General features: G+C 31.0%; 2 protein-coding genes across 2 annotated transcripts; both read left to right on the top strand.

Moving 5' to 3' along the window:
- Positions 1-5,341: 5,341 nt before the first annotated feature.
- Positions 5,342-6,420, top strand: LOC137834891 (serine/threonine/tyrosine-protein kinase HT1). Its single transcript, XM_068643118.2, has one exon. The coding sequence runs from the start codon at positions 5,411-5,413 to the stop codon at positions 6,239-6,241; it is 831 nt and encodes a 276-aa protein (XP_068499219.2). The 5' UTR covers positions 5,342-5,410; the 3' UTR covers positions 6,242-6,420.
- Positions 6,421-16,829: 10,409 nt separating this feature from the next.
- UPM1 (urophorphyrin methylase 1) lies at positions 16,830-20,851 on the top strand. The gene is made up of 5 exons (XM_068643117.1): positions 16,830-17,591; positions 18,127-18,204; positions 18,332-18,401; positions 19,061-19,338; positions 20,061-20,851. Exons 1-5 carry the CDS (start codon positions 17,079-17,081, stop codon positions 20,205-20,207), a joined length of 1,086 nt encoding a protein of 361 aa, XP_068499218.1. The 5' UTR covers positions 16,830-17,078; the 3' UTR covers positions 20,208-20,851.
- Positions 20,852-23,513: the final 2,662 nt, after the last annotated feature.

Here is a 23,513-nt window from a genome sequence, read left to right as displayed (position 1 = left end):
AATTTAATACAAAATTGAGAATAAATCGTTGTTATTCTTATTATAATCACAAAATATGTAAAAATGTTTAAATTCATAAATTATGGGTTAAATTATAGTTATTTTATCAATAAATATCCATAAAGTGCTTGTATTTTAATATGAAATATTATTGAAATAGGACACTTATCAATTACCAACTTCATATGTCTGGTTTCTTTGTTTTAGAAGCTAACAAAAATACGAAAAAGAATATGTTGGTAATATATGCATACTAATGCACTCATAATGTACATATTTTTCCAATGTTCGACATTAAAACTCCTTTAATGATTTTTACCATCTTAAGTATATTTTTGACAAGTTAAATGTACTAACTGTGACAAAATGTAATGTAAAAAATATGAGTAATAATTGCTATGTAATGTATATAATGCATGACATGTAATCGTTGTCTGTTGTATATTAGTTATCATTCTTTGCATGTGTAATACAACTTTGCATTTTCTGCTTTAGTGCTTATTTTTTCTTTTGTTTCTCTCTTCTGGTCATGCTTACATGATATCAAAAGATCTTTCTTTTTCTTGATCATGGCCTTCCCATCTTTTGCTACCCTTAACTCTGATTTCTCTTATGCAAATTCTTCATTTATTCCTCATACATTCAACATGTCAATCATTCTAAAACTTGATGACAATAACTTCCTCATATGGCAACAAGAGGATGTGTAGTCTCAAATTAACTTGTTTCTTGGATAAATCCTCAATATTTTTTAAATACAAGTATAGTGTTGATGAACTCACAAACATTGTAAATCAAAAAAATTTCAATCATGAACAACAAGATCAACTTCTGACGTCATGGCTCCTTGCGTCGACAATACCCGTTTTAACCAAGATGGTGAATCTTGATACTTTGTGGCAAATATGGATGTACAATGATTCTCGAACAACCGCAACCTACTCCAATGATTTTCTCTCTTCATCTTATTCAAGATGGCTCATCAACAATTGAAGACTCTACTCTTTACAAATTTGTTATGGGAGCTTTACGGTACCTCACTATCACTTAACTAGAGTTGGGTTTTTTGTTAATAAAGTATGTCAATACATGCACCAACCACAACAACACCATTGGAAGGCTATAAAAAAATATTTGTTATCTTGCTGGTACCATGCATCATGGATTGCTTCTCTGACGTTGATCCGATCTCTCTTTCTTATTGCCTTCAGTGATGAAGAGTGGGGAATTGATCCTAATGATTAAAAATCCACAACTAACTTATTGGTTCCAACATTGTTTCCCAAGCTTCGCAAAAACAAAAGGTCTTCTCACGCAGTAGCACCAAGGTTGAGTATCACAATGTTATTGTTGTTGTTGTTGAACTTCTCTGAATATGTTATCTTCTTGTTGAGCTTCATGTTTGTTATGGAATTCCTAAGGTGTATTATGATAATCTTGGAGTTGTTCTTCTTGTTGCAAACCCAATCATGCATTTGAAATCTAAGCACTTTGAAATTGATCTTCACTTTGTTCTTGATCATGTGTAGTGAAAATGTTTACACCTTAATCATATTCCAACCATATAGATCTTCTAACAAAACTTGTTTATGAATTGTATTTTACTAAATTTAGATACAAACTTATGGTGGTAGTTAATCCAACTATAAGTTTAAGGGAAGGGGAAAAATTGTGTAGTAATGCATGCAACCACATACATAATAATTAACCATTTTCTATTGTATATTTGTTCTTCTTTCTCTCTTCTCTTGTTGCATTCACAATAATAATTAATATTAATTATTCATTTAAACACTGCAATTAGTGCTACAAAAATGTTGTTATGATTACTCACATTGTAAGAATGTCTATGTCTTAAAGTGCATACAATCTTCTCATACTACCAACGTTGGAAGAGTGTGTAAATCATCAATAGCGCATTGCTATTTAAATAATAATTAATATTAATTAGGTCTAATTACCTTTTTGTCTTTATATTAAGGGTCAATAATCAATTTATTATAGTGGTTTTTAAAAAAATCAATTTGGTCTTAAGATTTTTTAAAAAGTATATAAGTTAGTTTTTTATGTTAAATTTCCATCAACGACGATATTAACTTATAATGATGTGACACACAATGTGAGACAATTGTGCATACGATCCACGTGTTATCCATATAAGAATCATAAACCTCTCCCCCTTTTCGTCACCCTTATTGTAAGGATCATGTGTAATATTTCTTTAATCTATTTGATCTTAGAACTACATGATTTTCACCATCTCATCGACATAAATATGCATACCCTGATCCATAATATGTTAATAAAAGATTATCACAAAACTGGTTTTCTCCTTCTTGACCCTTTTCTCAGGGGTTTTGACCATCATGGGGCCTTTTTTTTCCGTTTTTACCAAAATGGGGTCGCTTTCAAAAAAATTACAAATTTGGACAAGTCGTGCCAACTTTGCACGACTTCATATGTAGAAGTCGTGTCAAGTTGACACGACTTTGTCACGTTAGCCTGAAGTCGTGCCAAGTTGACACGACTTTTGTCACGTCAACCCCTGAAGTCGTGCCAAGTTGACACGACTTTTGTCACGTCAACCCCTGAAGTCGTGCCAACTTGGCACGACTTTGTCCACGTCATAATAAAAAAAAAATTGTGTATGGATCATGTTTGACGGTAATGTAATATATTAATTTGGTTATTAGATTAATAAAAAATATGAAAAAATTGTTATTGCATTTGGAAAATAAATAGAGAATTCTGGGGAGTTTCAAGCTATACGTCTGTCTTGTCCACATGTAATTGTTGTTTGCTCATTTACAGCTAACGACATTTATTGCCCCAGTGTATAGTCTCCACAATATTTTCAAGCTTATGAGGTCTAATTTAATCCATGAAATAGATTATTCAATTCTAAATAAACAAAAAAAATGTTCATATTGTAGAACCGAAGGTCACAATAGAAACAATTGTCCGCACAAACAAGCTTGATAATAAAATTCAATTTCAAGTTTGATTATTAATTTCCTCATTTTCTTTACCCAAGTATTTATTCCTTCATAAAAAAATTATTTATCAAATTAATTTCAAATATTACATAACTTATAATTATAATTAAATAATTAATATATATATATATATATATATTTAAAAACAAGAATTTTTAAAAAAAAAATATGATGTAAACAAAGTCGTGTCAACTTGGCACGACTTCAGGTTGACATGGCAGAAGTCGTGCCAAGTTGGCACGACTTCAGATTGACGTGGCAAAGTCTTGCCCCAGATTTGTAATTTTTTTTACAATGATCCCATTTTGGTAAAAAAAAAAAAAAAAAAAAAAACCTATGATGGTAAAAAAGACTCTTTTCTCACTGTTACAAGACTTTCTGATGGAGAAGAAAATGTCTCACGTACTAATTTCTTTCTCTTAAAAACAAATCATCAACACTATTTCATCAATGTGCCTAAATATAGAAACAAAACTTTTCAAAAATACCTTTTCAAATTTCAAATTTAAAAAATAACTACCTTCCAAATTTCAAAATTAACTAATATATTCTTTTTATTTTATGATTTATTTCTTTTAATCACATATATGCCATCGTAATATATATATATATATATATATATATATATATATATATATATTTTACATCGTGCACCTCTACACCGTTGACTGAGCCCTCGTCGTCATGTCATCAATGCAACCCTCGTCGTCATGTCATCCTCTCCCACCAGACACTCTTCGCCACCAGCTGACTCGGCTTTGTCCAGCCTCTGTCGCGACCTCGTTCTCAGCATAATGGGAATCTCCGCTTCCGCTAATCTCTTCTACTTTTTTCATAATTTTTTTAAGCCTTTTATTTAGTTTTTTATTATTGAAATTATCTTAATTGGGTTTCTTTTTACCCGCAAAGTTTTTAATTGAATTATAACACATGAATTCTTGTCACCATCACCTGTGAGGCACTTACAGTTTGATATCATAATTTTTTTTTTTAATTTGCTGCAATTTTAAAGATAACTTAATTCATAAAAGTATAAATACTCATGAATGCAAAATCTTAGCCTAAGTTGCCTAACCTTCAATAGGTGGTGGGATTTTAAATATATATATATATATATATATATATATATTGCATTTATAATTTGCAATCCATGTGCTAAAGTACTAATAAAATTAAAATTTTAAACTTGTGAAATCAGAATATGAAAATTGGGTTTTATTTTATTGTTGATAACACAAATTAATCAGAAGAACTACCTTGATCAAGATTTTTCACAGTGGTTTCAAACAAACTTCTAATGAATATTTTATCACTGAATAATTAATAATGAATATGTCCTATAAATTTTTTAAGCCCTTTTAAGTGTAGCGAAAATATTTAAAGTGTAAATAAAAATGCACAACAAGTGTATGTATATTGAGTTTGATTTTATTTTAAAATATTGAAAAACGATTCATATCGTTTGAAAATAAAAAAAATAGGAAGTTGTTTCAAATAAAAGTCTAATTTAATTAATATATTATGATTTAGTATGGATTACCATGTTGATGATGAGTTGAAATTTTAGATCCAGTATTAAAAGCAACCGACTTTTTTTCTTTTACAAAATTTAATTTATTGACTAAAACTCATGTTTAAAATAGATAACATGTTAAAACTTAAAACACAATTTAATGTTTTTTCATAAACAAAAATAGGAGTTTGTAAACGTTTCTTTTTAATTATATTTCAAATTCAAGTCAATAAAAAAAGATTAAAAAAGTATGGAATATATTACAATCAGCGAATACGAATGTAGATAACATAATTATCTCTAAATTACGTTATTGATATAATAAAAGTTGTTATGATTCATATTATATTAAAAATAAAAAAATAACCTATTGATATATAATGATATTCTATCTGTTATAACTGATTTATTAAAAAAACTGATGAGTTTGATAATTGATAAATATTTGAGATATTGGTCCGTTAAGTAAAATTCTATTATAAAATATTATACGATTTGTTTTACGAAAAAAAATCACAACTAACTTTAAATTTGAAAAATGAAGGCAAATTTTGTTATTAGCAAATCTTCAAAAGCTGAGAATAATAATATAATAAATAAATATATATATTTTCTTTCTACCTATTAAATTAAAACGAATTTGATTGGATCCGAATAACTAGGAACTCACCCTATCCAATTTATGGAATGATGGAAAATGTACCTATTAAAGAGAGTTACTATTCAGGTTTCAATGAAAGAATCATTACGTTCATCAAAATCATAAGAACATCATTATTCTGAAATTATCATGGGGAAGTTATCAATCATGTTGCAGGGTAAGTGCAAGAACCGCAAGGAATCATCATCATCATGGCCATTAGCAAAATGTTTTCACCACATTCATAGAAGAGATATTGGCATGGGAAATGCACAAGAATGGAATATTGATTTTTCTGATCTCTTCATTGGGTACAAGTTTTCTCATGGTGCTCACAGTCAAATTTACCATGGTATATACAAGCAGCAACATGTGGCCATTAAAATCTTCAAGGTACGAGAATGTGAGGAAAAGGGAAACCTTAGATCTCTCTTAGAGACACAATTTTTGAGAGAAATCACACATCTACCTCGTCTGCACCATCAAAATGTGGTGAGTTTCATGGCAGCTTACAAAGACACTGATTCTTATTACATTCTCACGGAGTATCAACAAAAGGGGTCTTTAAGGGTATATTTGAACAAGCTTGAGTCCAAGCCAATTTCTCTCGAAAGGGTCATAGCTTTTGCTTTGGATATTGCTCGTGGAATGGAGTATGTGCATGCACAAGGTATCATTCATAGAGACCTTAAACCTGAGAATGTCCTTGTAGATAGGGACTCTCACCTCAAAATTGCTGATTTTGGCATTGCTTGTGAGGCTTCAAAGTGTGATTCATTGAGGGGAACATATCGCTGGATGGCACCAGAGATGATCAAAGAGAAAAGTTATGGGAGGAAGGTTGATGTGTACAGTTTTGGGCTTATTTTGTGGGAGCTGGTGAGTGGAACACTGCCATTTGAGGACATGAATCCAGTTCAGGTTGCTGTTGCAGTAGCAGATAGGAATTCAAGGCCTGTTCTTCCCACACATTGCCCACAAGGTTTGAGAGATTTGATCAATCAATGCTGGGCCTTGAAACCAGACAAGAGACTTGAATTCTGGCAGATTGTTCGAGTTTTGGAGCAATTGAGCAAACAAATTTTTCTCTGACAAAGAAAAGTCACAACTTTTTTCATTTCCAACACAGTAATTCACAATGTAAAGATTGCATTCTGAATTACTGTTGTTTTGGAAAAGGAAGAGACGTGACTTGATTTATAATGGAGTATAGAAACTGCTACATATGAGATTAATCTTCTTTTTTTTTACATAGAAGAAACATAATTTTGGTGCACAGATCTTGTAGCTATGCTCATTATCATCTATAGAATGAGTTTTTCATTGTATTCATAAAATTGGTCATGAGATTTAGTAGTGACCTTGTTCTTGCAATTTGTGGTACAACCATTCCATTGTTATTAGAAAAAAACCAGAGTTGTTTCAGATATTTGTAAATCGTGTGAATTATTTCACTTTGTTGGAGGGCAAAGAAAACATGAATTGATCTGTTGTGTACAAAATGTTTATACATTGCAGAAGCTAAGAAGATATGAATACTATATTTTGTTCCCTTTTTATTCATTAAATTTCTATGTTTATCTAATTATTTTCTGTCTACAATAATTTTCACTGTTTCATTGGACTTTTGATGGATTGAGGACCACCCTTGCATCTTGCTTTGCCTCTGTTCAATTATATAAATAAGCAAAACACAAACATATAAGAAATCAAATAAAACTGTTCTTGCTTCATTCACTGTACACCCTTTTCAAATGATTCTTGCCATAGCAAATCCTGATCGAGCTGAAGTAGAAAACAGATAATTTATTACTTGCTCTTGTTCAACATTGCACGCTTTGTAGTTGTTCATTTTGATATCCATTCCTTTGATAAAAGACTTGCTGATAACATTGATTTGTAATGTTTTTGTTCTGTTGTTGTGTCACGTTATAAGTGGCATGATTGGAATAGAATTTGACAGATATGGTCAATTCTATTATCCCTTTGATACTTCTTTTAAGATCATTACTATGGAAATGCTAATATGAAATGGAGTTATGAATTGAAGCTTGCTGCCAAAATTTGCATTTTTCTGATTCTGGCATGAATTTTTATAGTGTTTTTCCTATTATCTCTGGCACACCCTTAGACTAGGTTCTGCCCTGTTTTTGTGAATCTCTTTGAAACAATCCATGATGAACCAGACCTTGCTCTTTAACATTACTCTAGTTCTAGATGTCTTCTTGTTCCAACCCAAATGATCTCATAATTTTTAGAGATTTCTATAACATTGGCTGAATATTTTGGTATTTTGGTGTGAGTTTGTCATAACATTGTTTTTTACTATTGGAAACTTAAGGAATAAGGATCACATTATAAAAACAATATAAAAGTGTTTATGTCAAAATAGTTGGCAGAAAGTCTGCATAATCAAAATGGTAAGTGTTCATACAAATTCCTTGCACCTCACGTCTATAAGGGATTATTATATCATATGGTGCTATAAATAGAGCAGCTAAATGTCTCAACTTCAATTCAATCTGAAAGCACTTTTTCCTTCTTACACAGCAAAAACCTAAACAACAGTAATGTCTTTTTTCTCATCCTTCTTCAATTGCTTTGTTCCCTCTTCATCATCATCCATGCGAGTCTCTGATGTTGAAGATGGGTGTGAATCGAAAGCACCTTCTTCAGAGAAGCAAAAGAAGAAATCAAAATCAAAGGGAGCACCAATAGTGATGTCTTATTTTCCAATGAACTCTTCTCTCTCACGCTTGTAGGATGGTGTTTCACTCTTTCTATGAATTGTACTATAGTTTATTAAACATTTCATATATAATCAAATTATAAAAATTAATAAAATATAGTGTATAAAGTTTATTTTTGACAAATTTGGCAGGATATATATTTCTTCTGAAATATATTTTATATTTTTCAAATTGTGCTTTATTAAAGTATGATTTTGGGTCACATGAATCATGGTTCTGGGGTTCCCTATCGCTAATAATAATAATAATAATAAAAATAAAATAAATAAAATAAAGCAATCAATGAGAAATTGTATAGTTGTAAATCATTGACTAAATATCAAATGTAAATTAATTTTCCAACTAATCCCTTAGCTTTATATAAAATTGATATTGATGTTACAGTTGCATGAACCTATCAAACTGTAAATTTGCTTGGAGGAGACCATGTCAATATGTAACATTAATTGTTGATCAGAAAATTTGGCTGTATAAACTTTTTTATTACCATTTATAAGAAAATAAAAAAATGGAATACGTTTATTTATAAATTTAAATTAGTTTGTGTAACTTAAAAAAAAAAATAGAAAAATTAATAGGATTGAAGTTTTATAAGTTAATTTATACGTAAATTGATTAGGGATAAGATCTGTCAGGTGAATATCAGCCCAATCAGCTATTTGACTTATTCTCTCATTATCTATATACTTTATAAAAAAATCATAAAATAAAAACTAATTTTTATTCTCTCACTATTTCAATTTTTAGAAACAACTATTTTAATTTTTGAAACAAAAATAATTAGTTACTGATTAAATTAGATACTTAAATAAATTTAATTTTATAAAAATAAATAAATAAAAGTTGCATTACAAATATAACTTTTTATATTTATACTAATTTCATTAATAAAAAAATAATTAAAATATATCATCAAATCTTTTTGTCATCTCTAAAACTAATTTCAGTTTTATTTTATTCTATTGTAAAAACGTTTATGCAAAAGAGTTGGTGGTGATTGCATCACTAATAAAATTTAGAAAAATATTTCTTAGACAGCATATAAGACAAAACACTCAATTTTGCAGCTTATTTTGATAATATAATAATATATATTAATAGTATATATTAAAATATAAAAGAAATAAGAACTTCTGAATTGATTATAAATGTGTTGGACCAAGTATACCCATTGGGTGAGGGTCAAAAGCAGCCACTAAAGACCATTTTTGAAACTACCAATGAACAGTTATGTGGTCACATGATGTTCTTGCTCCACAAGCAAATGCATCTTCCTTTGTCTTGTCACAATTGCACTATAAATATCTGAGAACACCTCATCTTCATCACTCACAACTTCACAACAGAACCTTCATTTGAGCTCTGCAACTTCAATTTCAAATTCAATCTACAGCAAAATGCCTCTTCTCTCATCCTTCTTCAGTTGCTTCATTACATCCTCATCCTCAGGTCAAGTGTTTGATTATGGTGAAGAATCATCGCCATCTTCTTCACAGAAACCTAAGACCAAACCAAAATCAAAGGGAGCTCCTCTTGTTGTGTCCTATTTCCCTGTCAACCATTATCCCTCACGCTTGTAGAATATCAACTGTGTATAATTCTGAGTCCAAAACACTAAGGAAGTGTTTGGTTGGTTCATGTTAAGACGTGCTTCAAAAGGGCATTCAGTCTTGTCACATAACACACAAGGACTCAGTTCAACGTCTTCTAAAACGCGCGTTCGAGGTCTTGGTGTTTCAATATACACTTTTGCCTTTGTCAAGGGTGGTTAGGTTGTAGACTTTAAATTTCATCTCTTATTTGTAAAATATAGTTTCACACTATATTTCAAGAATTTAATTTATTAATACAATTCATTTCAAGAATTTATTTCATTATTTACATATGGTTAAATTTATATTTATCTAATTCTCACATACTATATCGATATCAATGTTATCAAAGTAATATTTTTTTTTTAGTAAATTATAATTTTGGGTAATTTTTTTATACGAAAATGGATAAGTTAAATAGTAGTTGACCGATTTTAAAGTGAAAGTAATACCTTATGGACACGATTTTAGACCAGAAAGACTTTACGTGGAAGTTGTACTTCACCAGAAAGACTTTAACATATGACATCCTGATAAATTTGATTAGTGAAATTATACGGGCCATGTACAACTTCAGGTAAAATATTTAAAGGTTTAGGAAAAAAAGTTGAGAAATTTTATGAAAGTCAAATTTTAAGGTTTGGACTTTTTAAAAATATATATTATTTGTGAAGTTGATTATTTTTTTTAAGTATATTATGATTTGTATAGTTTGAAATGGAGAAAGAAAAAAGCAATATCAACTAGTAAAAAGGTGAAATAAATTGCATTCAGAAAAATAAAAAAATTCTCACTTTTAATTTCTTAATAATTTTTTTAAATAATTTAACTGAAGTCCTATATGAGTCATACGATTTTAGTATAAAATATGTACACTGAAGTCATATATGACTAATACGATTTTAGTATAAAATATTTACACTGAAGTAGTAGATGTCATGTATAATTTCACTAATCAAAGTCGTTCAAGTGTTATACGACTTTTGTAGTAAAGTCATGTTGGTAGGGTACAACTTTCACATGGAATCCAAAGTCATATTTATGGAAACGATTTCTACTATAAAGTCATCCAACACTGTACAAATTATCCGTTTTCATAAAATTTTTTTACACAAAATCATAAATTACAAGAAAAAAATTGCATTATTTAGTGAGAAAATCAATATTGCCACATTAAATATACTGTTTGTTTTAAAACTCGAAATTTCATTATTGTTTTATTTTTTAAATAACACCTTTGAGAGTTAAAAAAATTATTTAAGTTGTTTTTTACCTTAATTGATTAGTCTATGAGTTAACACTTTGATTTGTTCTATGGTTAGTGAAGAGGAGAGAATGTTTTAAAACACACACACCTGTTGCTGCATGTCGTTGTCATATTACTTCCACTTCACGTTTTGCAAAGTTTCTTGGTACCATCACTTGTCATTATCAACACATAGATGCATGAACAATTTTATCAACTATTTCAAGTGCTGCACCAATTGAATAAAGCCAAAAACAATGGAGAAAAGACCAAACGAATGCATAAAGGGAAAAGTCAAAAGCAACCACTAAAGATTTCAACATTTTTCAAATGTGGTTGTCTCATGTTTTCCTTGTTCCCCAAGTATTGGACTAACATGCTTCTCTAACACATATTTTATAAACATTATTCTTCTCAAACATTATTGTACTTCTAAAAATAGTTTCTCACACTTTATTTAAATTTATTAGATATATAACAACATATTATTTAAATTTTGAGTTTAAATTGCTGACCAATTTTTTAGATGCACTTAATCTTTACATACATCTATTAAATTTTAACAAGGCATCAACTTTAAAAAGTTAGTTAAAACTAGAAGATTGATTTTCTGCTTTTCAAGTCAACTTTCTTTTTCATAGTTCTCTTCTCATGTCTTTATTTCAAGGATTTCATTTTTGTAGGAGTAAAAAGTTTGAGAAATTATCAATTTTTAGAAAATGATTACAACTAAAATCTTACTTTTATGCTTCAAATTATCACCAAAAATATTATTTAATAATCGACCAAAATAAATTGTAAAGTTTTGAACTTTAACATAGAGTGTTCGTTAAAAGACTTTTTTTAGGGTATTTTTTTGTGAAACTTTTTTTTTTCTTATCATTTTCTATCTGCGTATGTTTTCTTCGTAATTTTTTTTATATTATCTCTTTCGTTCTTATATTTTATAACAACCCATCACTATGTAATCATAACAAAAGAAGAAAAAACCTGAAACAAGGAATATATATATATATATATATATATAAAAGTCTGAAACCTATAATTAAAATTCATTCATTTGTCAAATAAAGACATCCAAAATTTTAATTACTTTATTTGTCATGAACTGATATGAATTTAGGGTATTGTCATGGTTTATGTCTTTGCCTATTCCAATAATGTTGTACTCAATGTGTGAGAGCTAAAAAAACACTACATACACTATTTTAATTAACACTATAGAATTGTGAAGGTTGGTATATGCACAAAACAAATCATGATTTCCAATTACAATTATACCAAAAGGATCACTTTATATCCCAAAAAAAATTACTCAAGAAAGATTCATCCCAATAAATAATTTAATTTATTATCTATCTTACCTTTTTAAAAATATACTCAATATACTACTCACTCCACTTATCTTCCTTCACTTCTAACTCTATACTTTAATTTCTCATAATCTTCTCCATAAGTCTGACTCTCCTCCACATAGGGGTGGTTTTATGGATTAGGTTTTTCAAAATCCAATCTAAATTCAAACAAATGGATTGGATTTAAAATTCATATCCATTTTAACTAGATCAAATTTATTTGGATTCTTTCAAATTCATTTAAAGTATGTTAAATCTAGATTAAATTCACTTTGTCAATTAGATTAAATCCATTTCGATCTAAACATGGGCTAACTGGGCTCGATCTAGACCTAAGCAAACTTGACCTGAACTCAGACCGACTCGGCTAGACTTGGACTCAGGTCGACTATGCTTGACCTGATACTAGACGACCCAAAACCTAACTCACTACTTTGTTGGTATTCCTTGTTGAGAAGAGAAAGTTGTGAAATATTGCGTGTTGAGGAAGGAATTGGTCAATATAAATACATCCTCCATTTCAGTTAACCAAAACCTAACTCACTACTTTACCTTCTGATAAGCAAAAGATGAATCTTCTCTCAGCCATATTCTGCTGCTGCTTCAGGTCCAAGGAAGAGAAGAACCCTGTGGTGGCAGTGGAAGCATCTTCTTTATCTCTCAAACCTAAAGACTCATCTTCAGCTCCCATTGTTGTTTCTCACTTTCCAGTTAACCCTCGCCATTCAATCTTGTAGCCATCTCTAACAACTTTTTTTCAGATCACACTTCTATATCAGAAACATACCCATTGTCTCATAGATCATATGCAACTTTCATTCCAATTTTACTTTCTTCATTTTAATTATTTATAGTTTGAGTTTTTTCAATTTTTTACATAGTTTTAGTCTATTGGTTTATAATAATATGCAACTTTATGTAAGGTTTAATTAAAAAATATATATTTGATCCTGCAAAATTATCTTTAATATTGTAAATAGAAACTACAAATATAATTTAATTTTCTTATTCTCACTTTCTCACGTTAAGTAACAAAGTAAAAATTAAAAACTCAACGAAGTTATACCTAATTAAAAATTAAATGAGCATGATTTACTAAAAAAATTATTATATAATAATTAATTTAAATAAAAAAATAATTAATTATTATATTAACTAAATTAGATATTATTTTATAAACTAAAATATTGGTATCTAAAATAATTTCTATTATTAATACAAATTTATAAAGTAATTTCTAACATTTTATTTCTTTTTTTCTTAACTAAGTTTAAAATTAGAAAATTATAATAATCTACAAGACAAGGTCTTATGCATGCACCCAATTACTGGTATTGGTCTAAAGTGCTCCAATTTAACATGATTTTCCACTTTTGGAATCAAGCTAAAAAGAATAATGTTTCCTTTTGAATCAAAATATGTTAAAAACTCTGTAACGTAACCTTCAAGAATTGGCCAAACCAACACTTCTTTGTAAAATGAAAATTGTAACTATCAAGACAAGGAATTTTGAACCTCACATGCTTTTGCCATAAATTTTCAAAATATCTAACAAGATTCATAAGATGCTCTGCACTTACTGAAGGAAAAACCAAGTTTGTTTTCACCTTTCTCTCTTTCCATATAACTTTGATATTTGAAAGTGGTTCCATATATAGTATTTTGATTATCAATCATATGATAGAACTTAATAATAATAATAATAATAATAATAATAATAATAATAATAATAAAATTTGCATTAGTATACATACAATAAAAAGATTTTAAAAACTTTTTTTGTCTTATTCTACTTTAAATATTTAGTCATAATATTAAGTAGATGATTATTCATCCTTTGACCAAAGGCATGCCACCAAAACATTTTAAGGATCTTATATGAGACTTGATTTCATTATTTGACTATCGATAGTGTTTTTGTTAAGATGCTACATGATCTAGTCTCTATTAGATGATCTAATACCTAGTAGATGGTCTCATAATAAGATATTCTATGAGTTTCGAATATAACGAACACTATAAAAAATGTTAAAGGATATAATAAAGCTTGCTTATGTGTAGATATCAAAGTCTAAATGTCCAACAATCTACATTTTTGACTCACTAGATGATCTCACTGTGTACCTGGTAGACAGTCTCATAGTACAAAGACACATTAGACGTTCACTTCATCTTCTACGGGTTAGGACACATTAGAAGATCACTTCATCTTCTACGTGTTAGGACACATTAAGCAGTCACTTCATCTTCTACGCGTTAGGACACATTAGACAATTACTTCATCTTCTATGCGTTAGACGGTCTAAAAGCATCAGGAAGTTTCTAAACTCAATGCTTATGTTCTTAAAGTGTTTTTTATTCTTATTTAAATGATTTCAAACCTCGTCTTGATAGTGTCTTGATATTTATACAAGAATAGAAAGTATTTAAAAGTACAATGTCAACAAGTACACACTCAAAGCAGAAGTTAACTTATAGAGCGTCTAATGACACGAAAGAAAGAGCAATAGTGCATATTCGAACAAATTACGAGTTAAAAGGATTGAAAGCATCAACGGTCATATGTATAGAAAGATAGAAACATTTCAAATTACTACACAAGTTCAAGACACACAAGAAATGATTTTGTGCATGAGTTTCCAAATGAAGTGTCTAACGAATATATGGTGAAGTGCAAATTGCAAGCTTCAATGGTCATATTCAAAAAGATATAAAAAGACCTTGAAGACGAAGATGAAATATACAAAAGCAATATATAAGAATATCAAGTGAAATACAAGTTTGTGTGTTTGTACAGATTATATTTGCTACATCAAAGCGTCTAGTGAGTTGGAGTTGTGTGCTCAATCATTGTAAATATTTCACATTGTGAAGTATATCCAATAAACTTTGATTGTTCTCTCTTTCAGGAGTGTTTTTCTCATTTGAGAGTCTTAATCTAAATGGAAGATTATAACTTATTTACCTGGAGAGGTGGAGAATACTTGTACCTAAAGAGGTGTAGAATACTTACCTATAGAGGTGAAGAGTACTTGTACTTGGAGAGATGGAGAATACTTGTACTTGGAGAGGTCTAGAATACTTGTGCCTAGAGAGGTGGATAATATTTGTACTTGGAGGGGTGAAAAATACTTCTACCTGGATAGCTGTAAAATATTTGTTCTTGGAAAAGTGTTGTAACCAAAGTTTTTGGTTAGGTAAGAGCTTTTAAGTAATTTGCTTAAGAATACTAGATGTAACCCAAATGGTAAGATGAACAATATAAATATGTCTCCTTTTCTCTTATCTTTATTTGTTAAACAATATTTTATATTGTTTTTAAATTTACAATTTCAATTCACACTCGATTCAATTCTTCTGGAATGAACTACAGATTCATTTTATTTTTAGAAACTATTATTTAGTTTAATGTTTTCTCATTTATCCTATGTATATACTTATTTATTTTGATAAATCTCATTTAATTTGACATAAGATAAACATATGGTTTATTCATTAGAATTAACCGTTTATGATAAAATACTTTACATATTATAATAGATGGATGATAATACTCATTATTATTAGAGTATCTATAACCATGATTAATGTATTTGTTTTTTTTTTATTGTGATTGATAATAGCATAAATAAACAAGTGATAGAATGTTAGCATTTTCTTGATATTTTAAAATTCTCAAAAGCATTTTTTATATGTAAGCAATATTGCATGTAGAATGTGTTTTTTTTTTCTTATTCAAATGTTTATCCTACATAATGTGTCTCTATTATTCATTACATATTCCATCCATTATCAAAGTGGTTAATTCCCATATTATGAAAATTTCTGGTGCCACACATCTGCTACAGTTTTCAAGTTTGAAGCTTTGTGACAGATAAAGTTTTATAAATTCAGTTCATGCTCTATGTAAATAATATACTGGTTTGTTCTTAATCAAAAATAGTAAAACACTTTAATAATTTTTTGTTTGAATATATCTATTGATTGTATATACGGCCATAAATATTAAAGATGGCATTCTCATGTAAAAAAATCGCAGAAAACATAAACATTACACCTAATACATATAATTTTAATTAATTTTGTATTTATTAGCATTAAAATTATTTACAGTCTTGAATATCCAAAAAGTAAAAATAAATAAATAAATAAATGGTCAATATAATAATTAAAGTTGTTATTTTACTGTTATATTAACCTTGAAATTAGGAAAACTTAGTACGTTTCTAAAACTTTAGAATTTTATTTAATTTTAAATTTTTTATTTTGATTCCTAAGTATATGTTGTAATTATTATTTCTTAAGTCGTTCCACTAAGGGCGACATGAAAAGAATTATTAATTTTAGCATGTTAAATGAAATTCTAAAATGTTCATGAATTTATTTAAATTAAAAAAATTAAATATAATAATGAGATACAATTGACAACTTCAATAACTAAATTAATCCTTTAGTAAGACAATCATAGGCATTGGCCTCATTATAAATAAATTTCAATAAATTTATCTTATTTAAATAGATTATTTTAAAACATGTTTTAACCAGTGAAAATTTGATTTCTAATAACCTTCTTTTATTCTTAATATTAAGTTTTAATAAAAAAAATAGTTTTAATTTCTTATAAATGGAATAAATGTAATCAAATATTATTAATTATTTAGTTTAAATGATTTTTATTTTACTTGTATTTGAAATTGGAGAACTTATTCTTTAATAGCTGTAATTAACAAATCCTCCAAATTCTGCTCTCTGTACTTTGACCATGGAACAGAAGAAAACAAAGAAAAGGGAAAGCACAGAGGCACAAAGGCATGTCCCTCCCACAAGCCCAAAGGCAAACAACAGAGACTGTCTCCTCAATCTCCCCAAAGTCCATTTTCAGTTGCCACTATCCAATTCAAACACAAACACTCACTGCCTCTGGTTAAATATAAAGAACAAATTCGGAGCCTTTAAGGTCACTGTCCTTTTGCTCACACCACCCACATGGCTCTTCTTCACAAGCTCGCATCTTTTTCCTCTCTCAACTCACCCTTTACCAGAAATCCCCATTATTCTCCTCCCCGCCGCCACCTCGTTTCCTTCTCCGCCTCCCCCTTCACGGAGAAGCACTCCCGAGAGAGGTACCTGAGGGACCGATGGGTGTACGATGATAGACAAACGATGTCGTTTACTCCCCCCTGCGACTCGGGATCCGCGAGGGAGGAAGACATAGCCCTGCAGCTGCCGGAGCTGAAGAAGCTGCTGGAGGTGCTGAGGGAGAAGAGGGAGAGTGAGGGGAAGTGCAGTGGAGGGGAGTGTGTGCCAGGGAATGTGTTCTTGGTGGGAACCGGGCCTGGGGACCCTGAGCTTCTCACTCTCAAGGCTGTGAGAGTGATTAAGAGTGCTGATTTGCTGCTGTATGACAGATTGGTGTCCAATGATGTGCTGGATTTGGTTGCCCCTCAGGCCAAGCTTCTCTATGTGGGAAAAACTGCGGGATACCATAGTAGAACACAGGTAAAGATATTGTCATTTTTTTTTTTGGTAATTGGGTTGTTGCTAAGTTTTTAAATTGTGGTTTTGTTGCGATTCTTTATGTTGTGGGGAATTGTGGATAAATGTGGTTGTTGCAGCCGCAATTGTGGTCGTTGCTTTGTAATTCTTGATATTGCAGAAAATTATGGATGAATGTGGTTGCAATTGCGGTCACTAATACTCAAAAACCATGAAATTGAGGCCAAAATTACTGATAAACTTGGTTGTTGTGGTCGTGATCTTGTCACAATGTCGTCTTTAGTCCTTGATTTGATACTGTGGAAAATTACGATAGTAGTGGTTTTTGTCGCTGCAATTGTGGTAAGGACTGTTTATTGTAACCTTGGATTGTGGGGTTTTCTTGGAATTTATGATGGGTTAATGCTGGAGTCAAAAAATGCGTTTGTGTCAACTTCTGAATATCCTTTGGAGGTGTGATTTTTGCTTTGAAATTGTAGAGATATTTCGAGTCTTAGATGTTGATAAAATGGATCTTTTTATGGTTGATTTGTGGCAGGAGGAAATACATGAACTTCTTTTGAGTTTTGCAGAAGCTGGGGCAACTGTTGTGAGACTTAAAGGGGGTGATCCATTGGTAAGTTTTTGTTTGGGATTGTTTTAGTGGATTGTATTGGCGAAGCAAGTTAGTGTTTTAGTTTGTCATGGTCTGTGTGATGAACAGATGTAGATGTCTTATAATGATTGTTATTGGGTACTTGTAGGTGTTTGGGAGGGGTGGGGAGGAAATGGACTTTTTGCAACAGCAAGGTATCCAAGTCAAAGTTATTCCAGGTATGACTCATGAATGTAATCATTCAATTGGCACAAGTGCTCCATTATTGTGTGTGTGTGTATACAAAGGTTTTTCACTTATAGAAGCAGAATGTGGTTAGTTTTAGAACATGAAACAAAGTATCTCTGGATCAATCAGTCACAGGCATATGCATATCTTACAATTTATGAAACAGTTTTCTTATCTGTATTTTCATTCTGTATAATCATATCTTTCTGAGCCATTAGTAGCAAGTCAATGATTAGTCCAACTTATGTTGGCATGGAAATATGATTGGTCCTAAGACCTAAACATCACGCACTGCCATTGCCTTTTGAAAGGAAAAGGGCAAAAGGAAAGTGTATTTACTTTTTCATTTTTTCTACTTTGTAAACTGTGGAAGGTTATTGCAAAGGGTATTAGCTCATTGATCCTGTGGAAAGTAGTTTCACATTTCTACTGCTTATACTTCTGTTATTGCCATTGGGAAAGGATATTGAATGAAAGCATAAAATATGATTTCTATTGTCCCCACGTTGCCTGTTCTTTTTCATTTTAAACGATCATGTTATGTAGCATGTGAAAGACATCAGTAGATTTATAAACTATGTAATGATTTCTATAAGAAAAGGCAGAACAGTGGTGATTATTGTAATTAATTATTTCTCATTTCTTGCAGGTATAACTGCTGCATCTGGAATAGCCGCAGAGTTGGGAATACCATTAACTCACCGAGGCATTGCAAATAGTGTGAGATTTCTCACAGGGCATTCAAGGAAAGGAGGATCTGATCCTCTCTTTGTATCGGAAAATGCTGCTGATTCTGATTCTACCTTGGTGGTTTATATGGGCTTGTCGACCTTCCCTTCACTTGCACAGAAGTTAATGCTTCATGGTTTGTCCCCTCAGACCCCAGCTGCAGCCATTGAGCGAGGGACAACACTTCAGCAGCGCATAGTAAGCACAGAACATATTCTTTTCTTTCTTTAAGGAGGTCTTTACTCTGTAGACCACCACCCAAACCCCACCTCCTTCTATCATCTCTTACTCCTACACAAAACTGTTATGATGCTTGACTTTGTATGAAAGTGATTAATTTTTTGACAAAACATGGGACCCACCATATCTAATGCAGGTACCCACAAGTACAGGATTTGGTGGTGTCTTTCTCATTTTGAAAATGACATATATGTTCCTAAGGAAAAAGATTATCCAAATCCTTATTGTTGATGCATTTGTTGTTAATCTTAACAATTTAATTGTGGTAAAAGATGGTCATCTTAGAAGATTGAATATGTGGTGTGGGAAGGAAGTGTATGATGTGTATTAAACAATCCAGTGATTAGTCAGTTACATTAAGTAGTAGAGTAATTAGAGTTAATTGAGAGCTGGAATAATTAGAGAAATAACACGTGTTGTGTATAAATAGGAAGTGGCTAGTCAATTGGAGTTAGTATTGTGGCTAGGGAGAGTCTTGGATCTCTCGAATATCCAGAGAAATTGTGCATTCTTTCTGTTCATCAATAACAGTATGTTCTTTTTGGGCTCAACCTGAACAGTTCCTTTCATGCAGTCAAGACTAAACGAATTTTTATAATGATAGCAGTGAGCTGTGAGACAGATTACTTTGTAGTTGTGAATGGTTGTTAACATGAAAGTGATCATTCACAATCATGCAGGTGTTTGCTGAACTAAAAGACCTTTCTGAGAAAATTGCATCAGCTCAGCTGGTGTCACCAACGCTGATTATAATAGGAAAAGTTGTTGAACTATCCCCATTTTGGCCAACTTCAACAATAGAAGAACCATGTTTAATGCAGACATGATGGATGATGCTGTAGAGAAATATTATTGTGATGTGAAGCCTGGTGGAAATGAAGGGTTACCATGGTGAGGGTTGGTTTAGCATGAGCTTGCACAGAACAAGGGGTGATGGTGATCTTACTTCGGATCTATCCAAGATGGCTGGGAAAGGTAAACAAAGCTATATGATGTTTATGGAAATGCAGAACTTGTGCCCCAGTCTTGGGGTATCAATTGGAGTGGTTGTCTTTGGCAGGAACTGTTTCAGAACCAATTTTGATTTTTTCATGTTCAAGATTGGGAATAAAACAAAGTAATACACAGATTCACTCTCATTTTTATAAAGAAACACACTGATTTCGGTAGCTGGTGTTATCTTGATCAGTTATGACTTGGTGATTGGAGGAAATTTGTGTTATTATAACCATAAGCTATTTAGAATCTTTCTTTCAAGAAGAAATGTGGAGATGAGTGTCTCCATATGTTACTTCATTGATTCTGTTTTCCATTCATTGTTCTTGTCTCTTGATGATAAAGATACTGACTTCTTCACGTGAACTTGATGGTTTGTAAGAATTCAGTTTTGGTTTGCTGAAATCAAAATCATATACCTGATGGTATTCTTGTAACCAAAAGAAAATATATACATGATAAGGTTTTCTTTTGAGTTTTTGTTTTCCACTTCTTCAACAAATTTGTCATTGAATTATTTCTAAATTAAAATTCTGAGGACTTTACATCATGAGCATAACAAAGGAAGAATATGTTTTATTTTTTTTTCCCAAAGAAAAATAATAGATCAATTTAGCTCTTGAATTTATTTTTACCTTAATTTGTAAAATCTACTATTATAATTATTTTATAATTCTGTGTATGACTTCGGGACTGAATACAAGATGACAATGAAGAAGGTCGAGTTGCCACATGTTTTGATGGTGACGATTTGGTCGGATGGGTCACGGGAGTGGAAACTTATTTCGAAGTTGGCAATTGCTTTCTACACCCAATTTCAATATAGAAAAGACGAAAATGTCCTTAATGTATTATTTTTTGTATTACAGATTTTTATTTTCAGATTAAAAAGTATTTTTAGAATTTTAAAATTGTGTTGGATGTAAGTTCAAAAATGTTGGGGGTAGGAAGAATTTGTCTTCGAAGTGTAGGGTTCGTTGGAGGAGGTGAAAGTTAGATTGACTCAACTGAGTATTAAAGGAGCAACCACCCACTAATTTAATCTATTGGGCTTTGATTGATCCCTATGAAGGTCGCTGACAATCTTTCTTAGGAACTCGGATTTGATGATGCAAACATGGAGTGTGAGGAGTATATGAATGAATTTGTGTTCATCAGAGTACTACGAATTGAGATTAGACTAAGTGTTCCCACGTTTAATGCAGTAAACTATATTCTATTTCGAATTGTAAAATCTAGAATATAATTTTATATTTTGGATTATATAATTAAGAAGGTTGGTTTTTTTAGATTTGGAAATACGTTCTGGATTATATAATCTATAAATTAATATGAAATATAATTTTTTATTTTAGATTGTACAATTCGAAAAACTTTTATGAATTTGGGAATACGTTTTAGATTGTACAATCTGGAAACTAATTTTGGATTTAAAAGAATCTTGTTTAGCATGATGCATTCGAGTACAATTTGAAAGGTATTTCCAAATCCATAATTACCTTTCAGTTTGTATAATCTATAATGCATCATGTTAAACCGTAAAAGGTGTTTTTAAATCCATAATAAAATTTTACATTTTGGATTGCACAATCCAACATACAAATTTGTATTGCAGATAGAGTAGTGTTGCATGAATATTCGGGGAAGGTTTTTAAGGTTATTGTCCCAATGAATTGTTACGCATACGGGATGAGATTTCATGACTGGTGGGGACGTGCTTGATGTTGTTGTTGTGTTTATTATGTTTAGGGATGTGTACACTACTAATAAGGTGTGTACACTACTTGGCTGGAGCTCCCTTTGGTGCTTCATTGTGATGCACAAAAACATTTTAGGATGTTCAAACCTATTGGTCTGAACCACGCAGTTACCAGGTGCTGGGGGGGTATTTGGGTAGGTATTGTGAGTGAAATTTGGAATCACAGGAATAAGGTTGTGTTTGAAAATGGGCGGGTGGATCTTGTGGAGGTTTTTACCGTGGTACAAAGGAAGACTTGGTCTTGGGTCACAGTAAAAGAAAAATCGGTTGTTTTCTCTTACTCGGACGGGTGTCTAGAACCTCTTTGTTGTATGAGGTATTTGAAAGTCTGATTTTTTGCGTTTTTAACTAACGTTTTTTCAGTCTTGGTAGTCGTGATGAGGTTTGTGCAGGTTTCATCGGTAACTCCTATCTGGTAAGGTTGGACTGAGGCTTGGAAGGTATTGCGTGGATGTGCAAGTGTCTTGGTCATTCCTTTTTGACAGGGTCGGATTGATGACTTTGTTCTGTGCTGCAGTAAAGGAAGTGTTTTTGTTGTATGCTTTTTGGTTTGGTGCTGGATTTTTTACGGTGTTTGAATGTGGCAAAAGCTTATGTGGTGTGTTTTGGTTACTAGTGTGGCCAGTTCGAGAGGATGCTTTATGTATTTTGTAGGGTATTTTTGGCTTACGTATCTTTCTTATAAGGATCGGTTTGTCTTTGTTAGCAATTGGGTTTTTGGTACAACTTAGTCGGTTCATAATTATGACTTAGTTGTTGGATGGTATGTATTGTATTGGTTTGTTGAGTTTGTCTCTTGGGTAAGGTCCTTCAGCTTGATGGCAAAGACCTTGTTTAGTTGTTGGATGTATGCTCTTATTTGAGGGTGTGACCTCTTTGGTGGGGTAATATAACTGTATTTGTTGGATTTATTTACCTTTGTCTGGGGTTTTAGATATATCTGTAGTACAATGTTTGTTGGATCCTTAGTTGGTAGGGTTCTAGGAAACCTGTTTTTGGATTTTTGTATAAGGGTTGAGACACCCCTAAAGTGTCTCATTTTATTTTATTTATTATTTGCTGATAAAAAAAAAACACTACTAATAAGGTTGTTCATGATTTTCATAATGGGAAGAAGGAAGAATTGTAACGTGTTATGTTTGTTGGTTTGGTTGTTGTTATGTTTGATGTCAATTCTTATAAATAGGAATTGCAATTGTAAAATAGAAGACAAAACATTTTTGTAAAACACTTTGTTCTTCTCTCATTTTAATTCATGTGCAGATCCATTATTGGTTCTCCATTTTTATAATGTTCATGTGTTGTCTTCACATCTAGATCATTTCCTCTTCTCCATCTTCCTCTATTGTTCAAAAACAACATTAGACAATTGTCCTTG

The sequence above is a fragment of the Phaseolus vulgaris genome, chromosome 5, assembly GCF_051622355.1.
Source record: "Phaseolus vulgaris cultivar YP4 chromosome 5, ASM5162235v1, whole genome shotgun sequence".
In the NCBI taxonomy this organism is placed as follows: Eukaryota; Viridiplantae; Streptophyta; class Magnoliopsida; order Fabales; family Fabaceae; genus Phaseolus; species Phaseolus vulgaris.
Note: the sequence above shows the minus strand (reverse complement) of the source record. Positions and strands in the feature narration are given on the sequence as shown.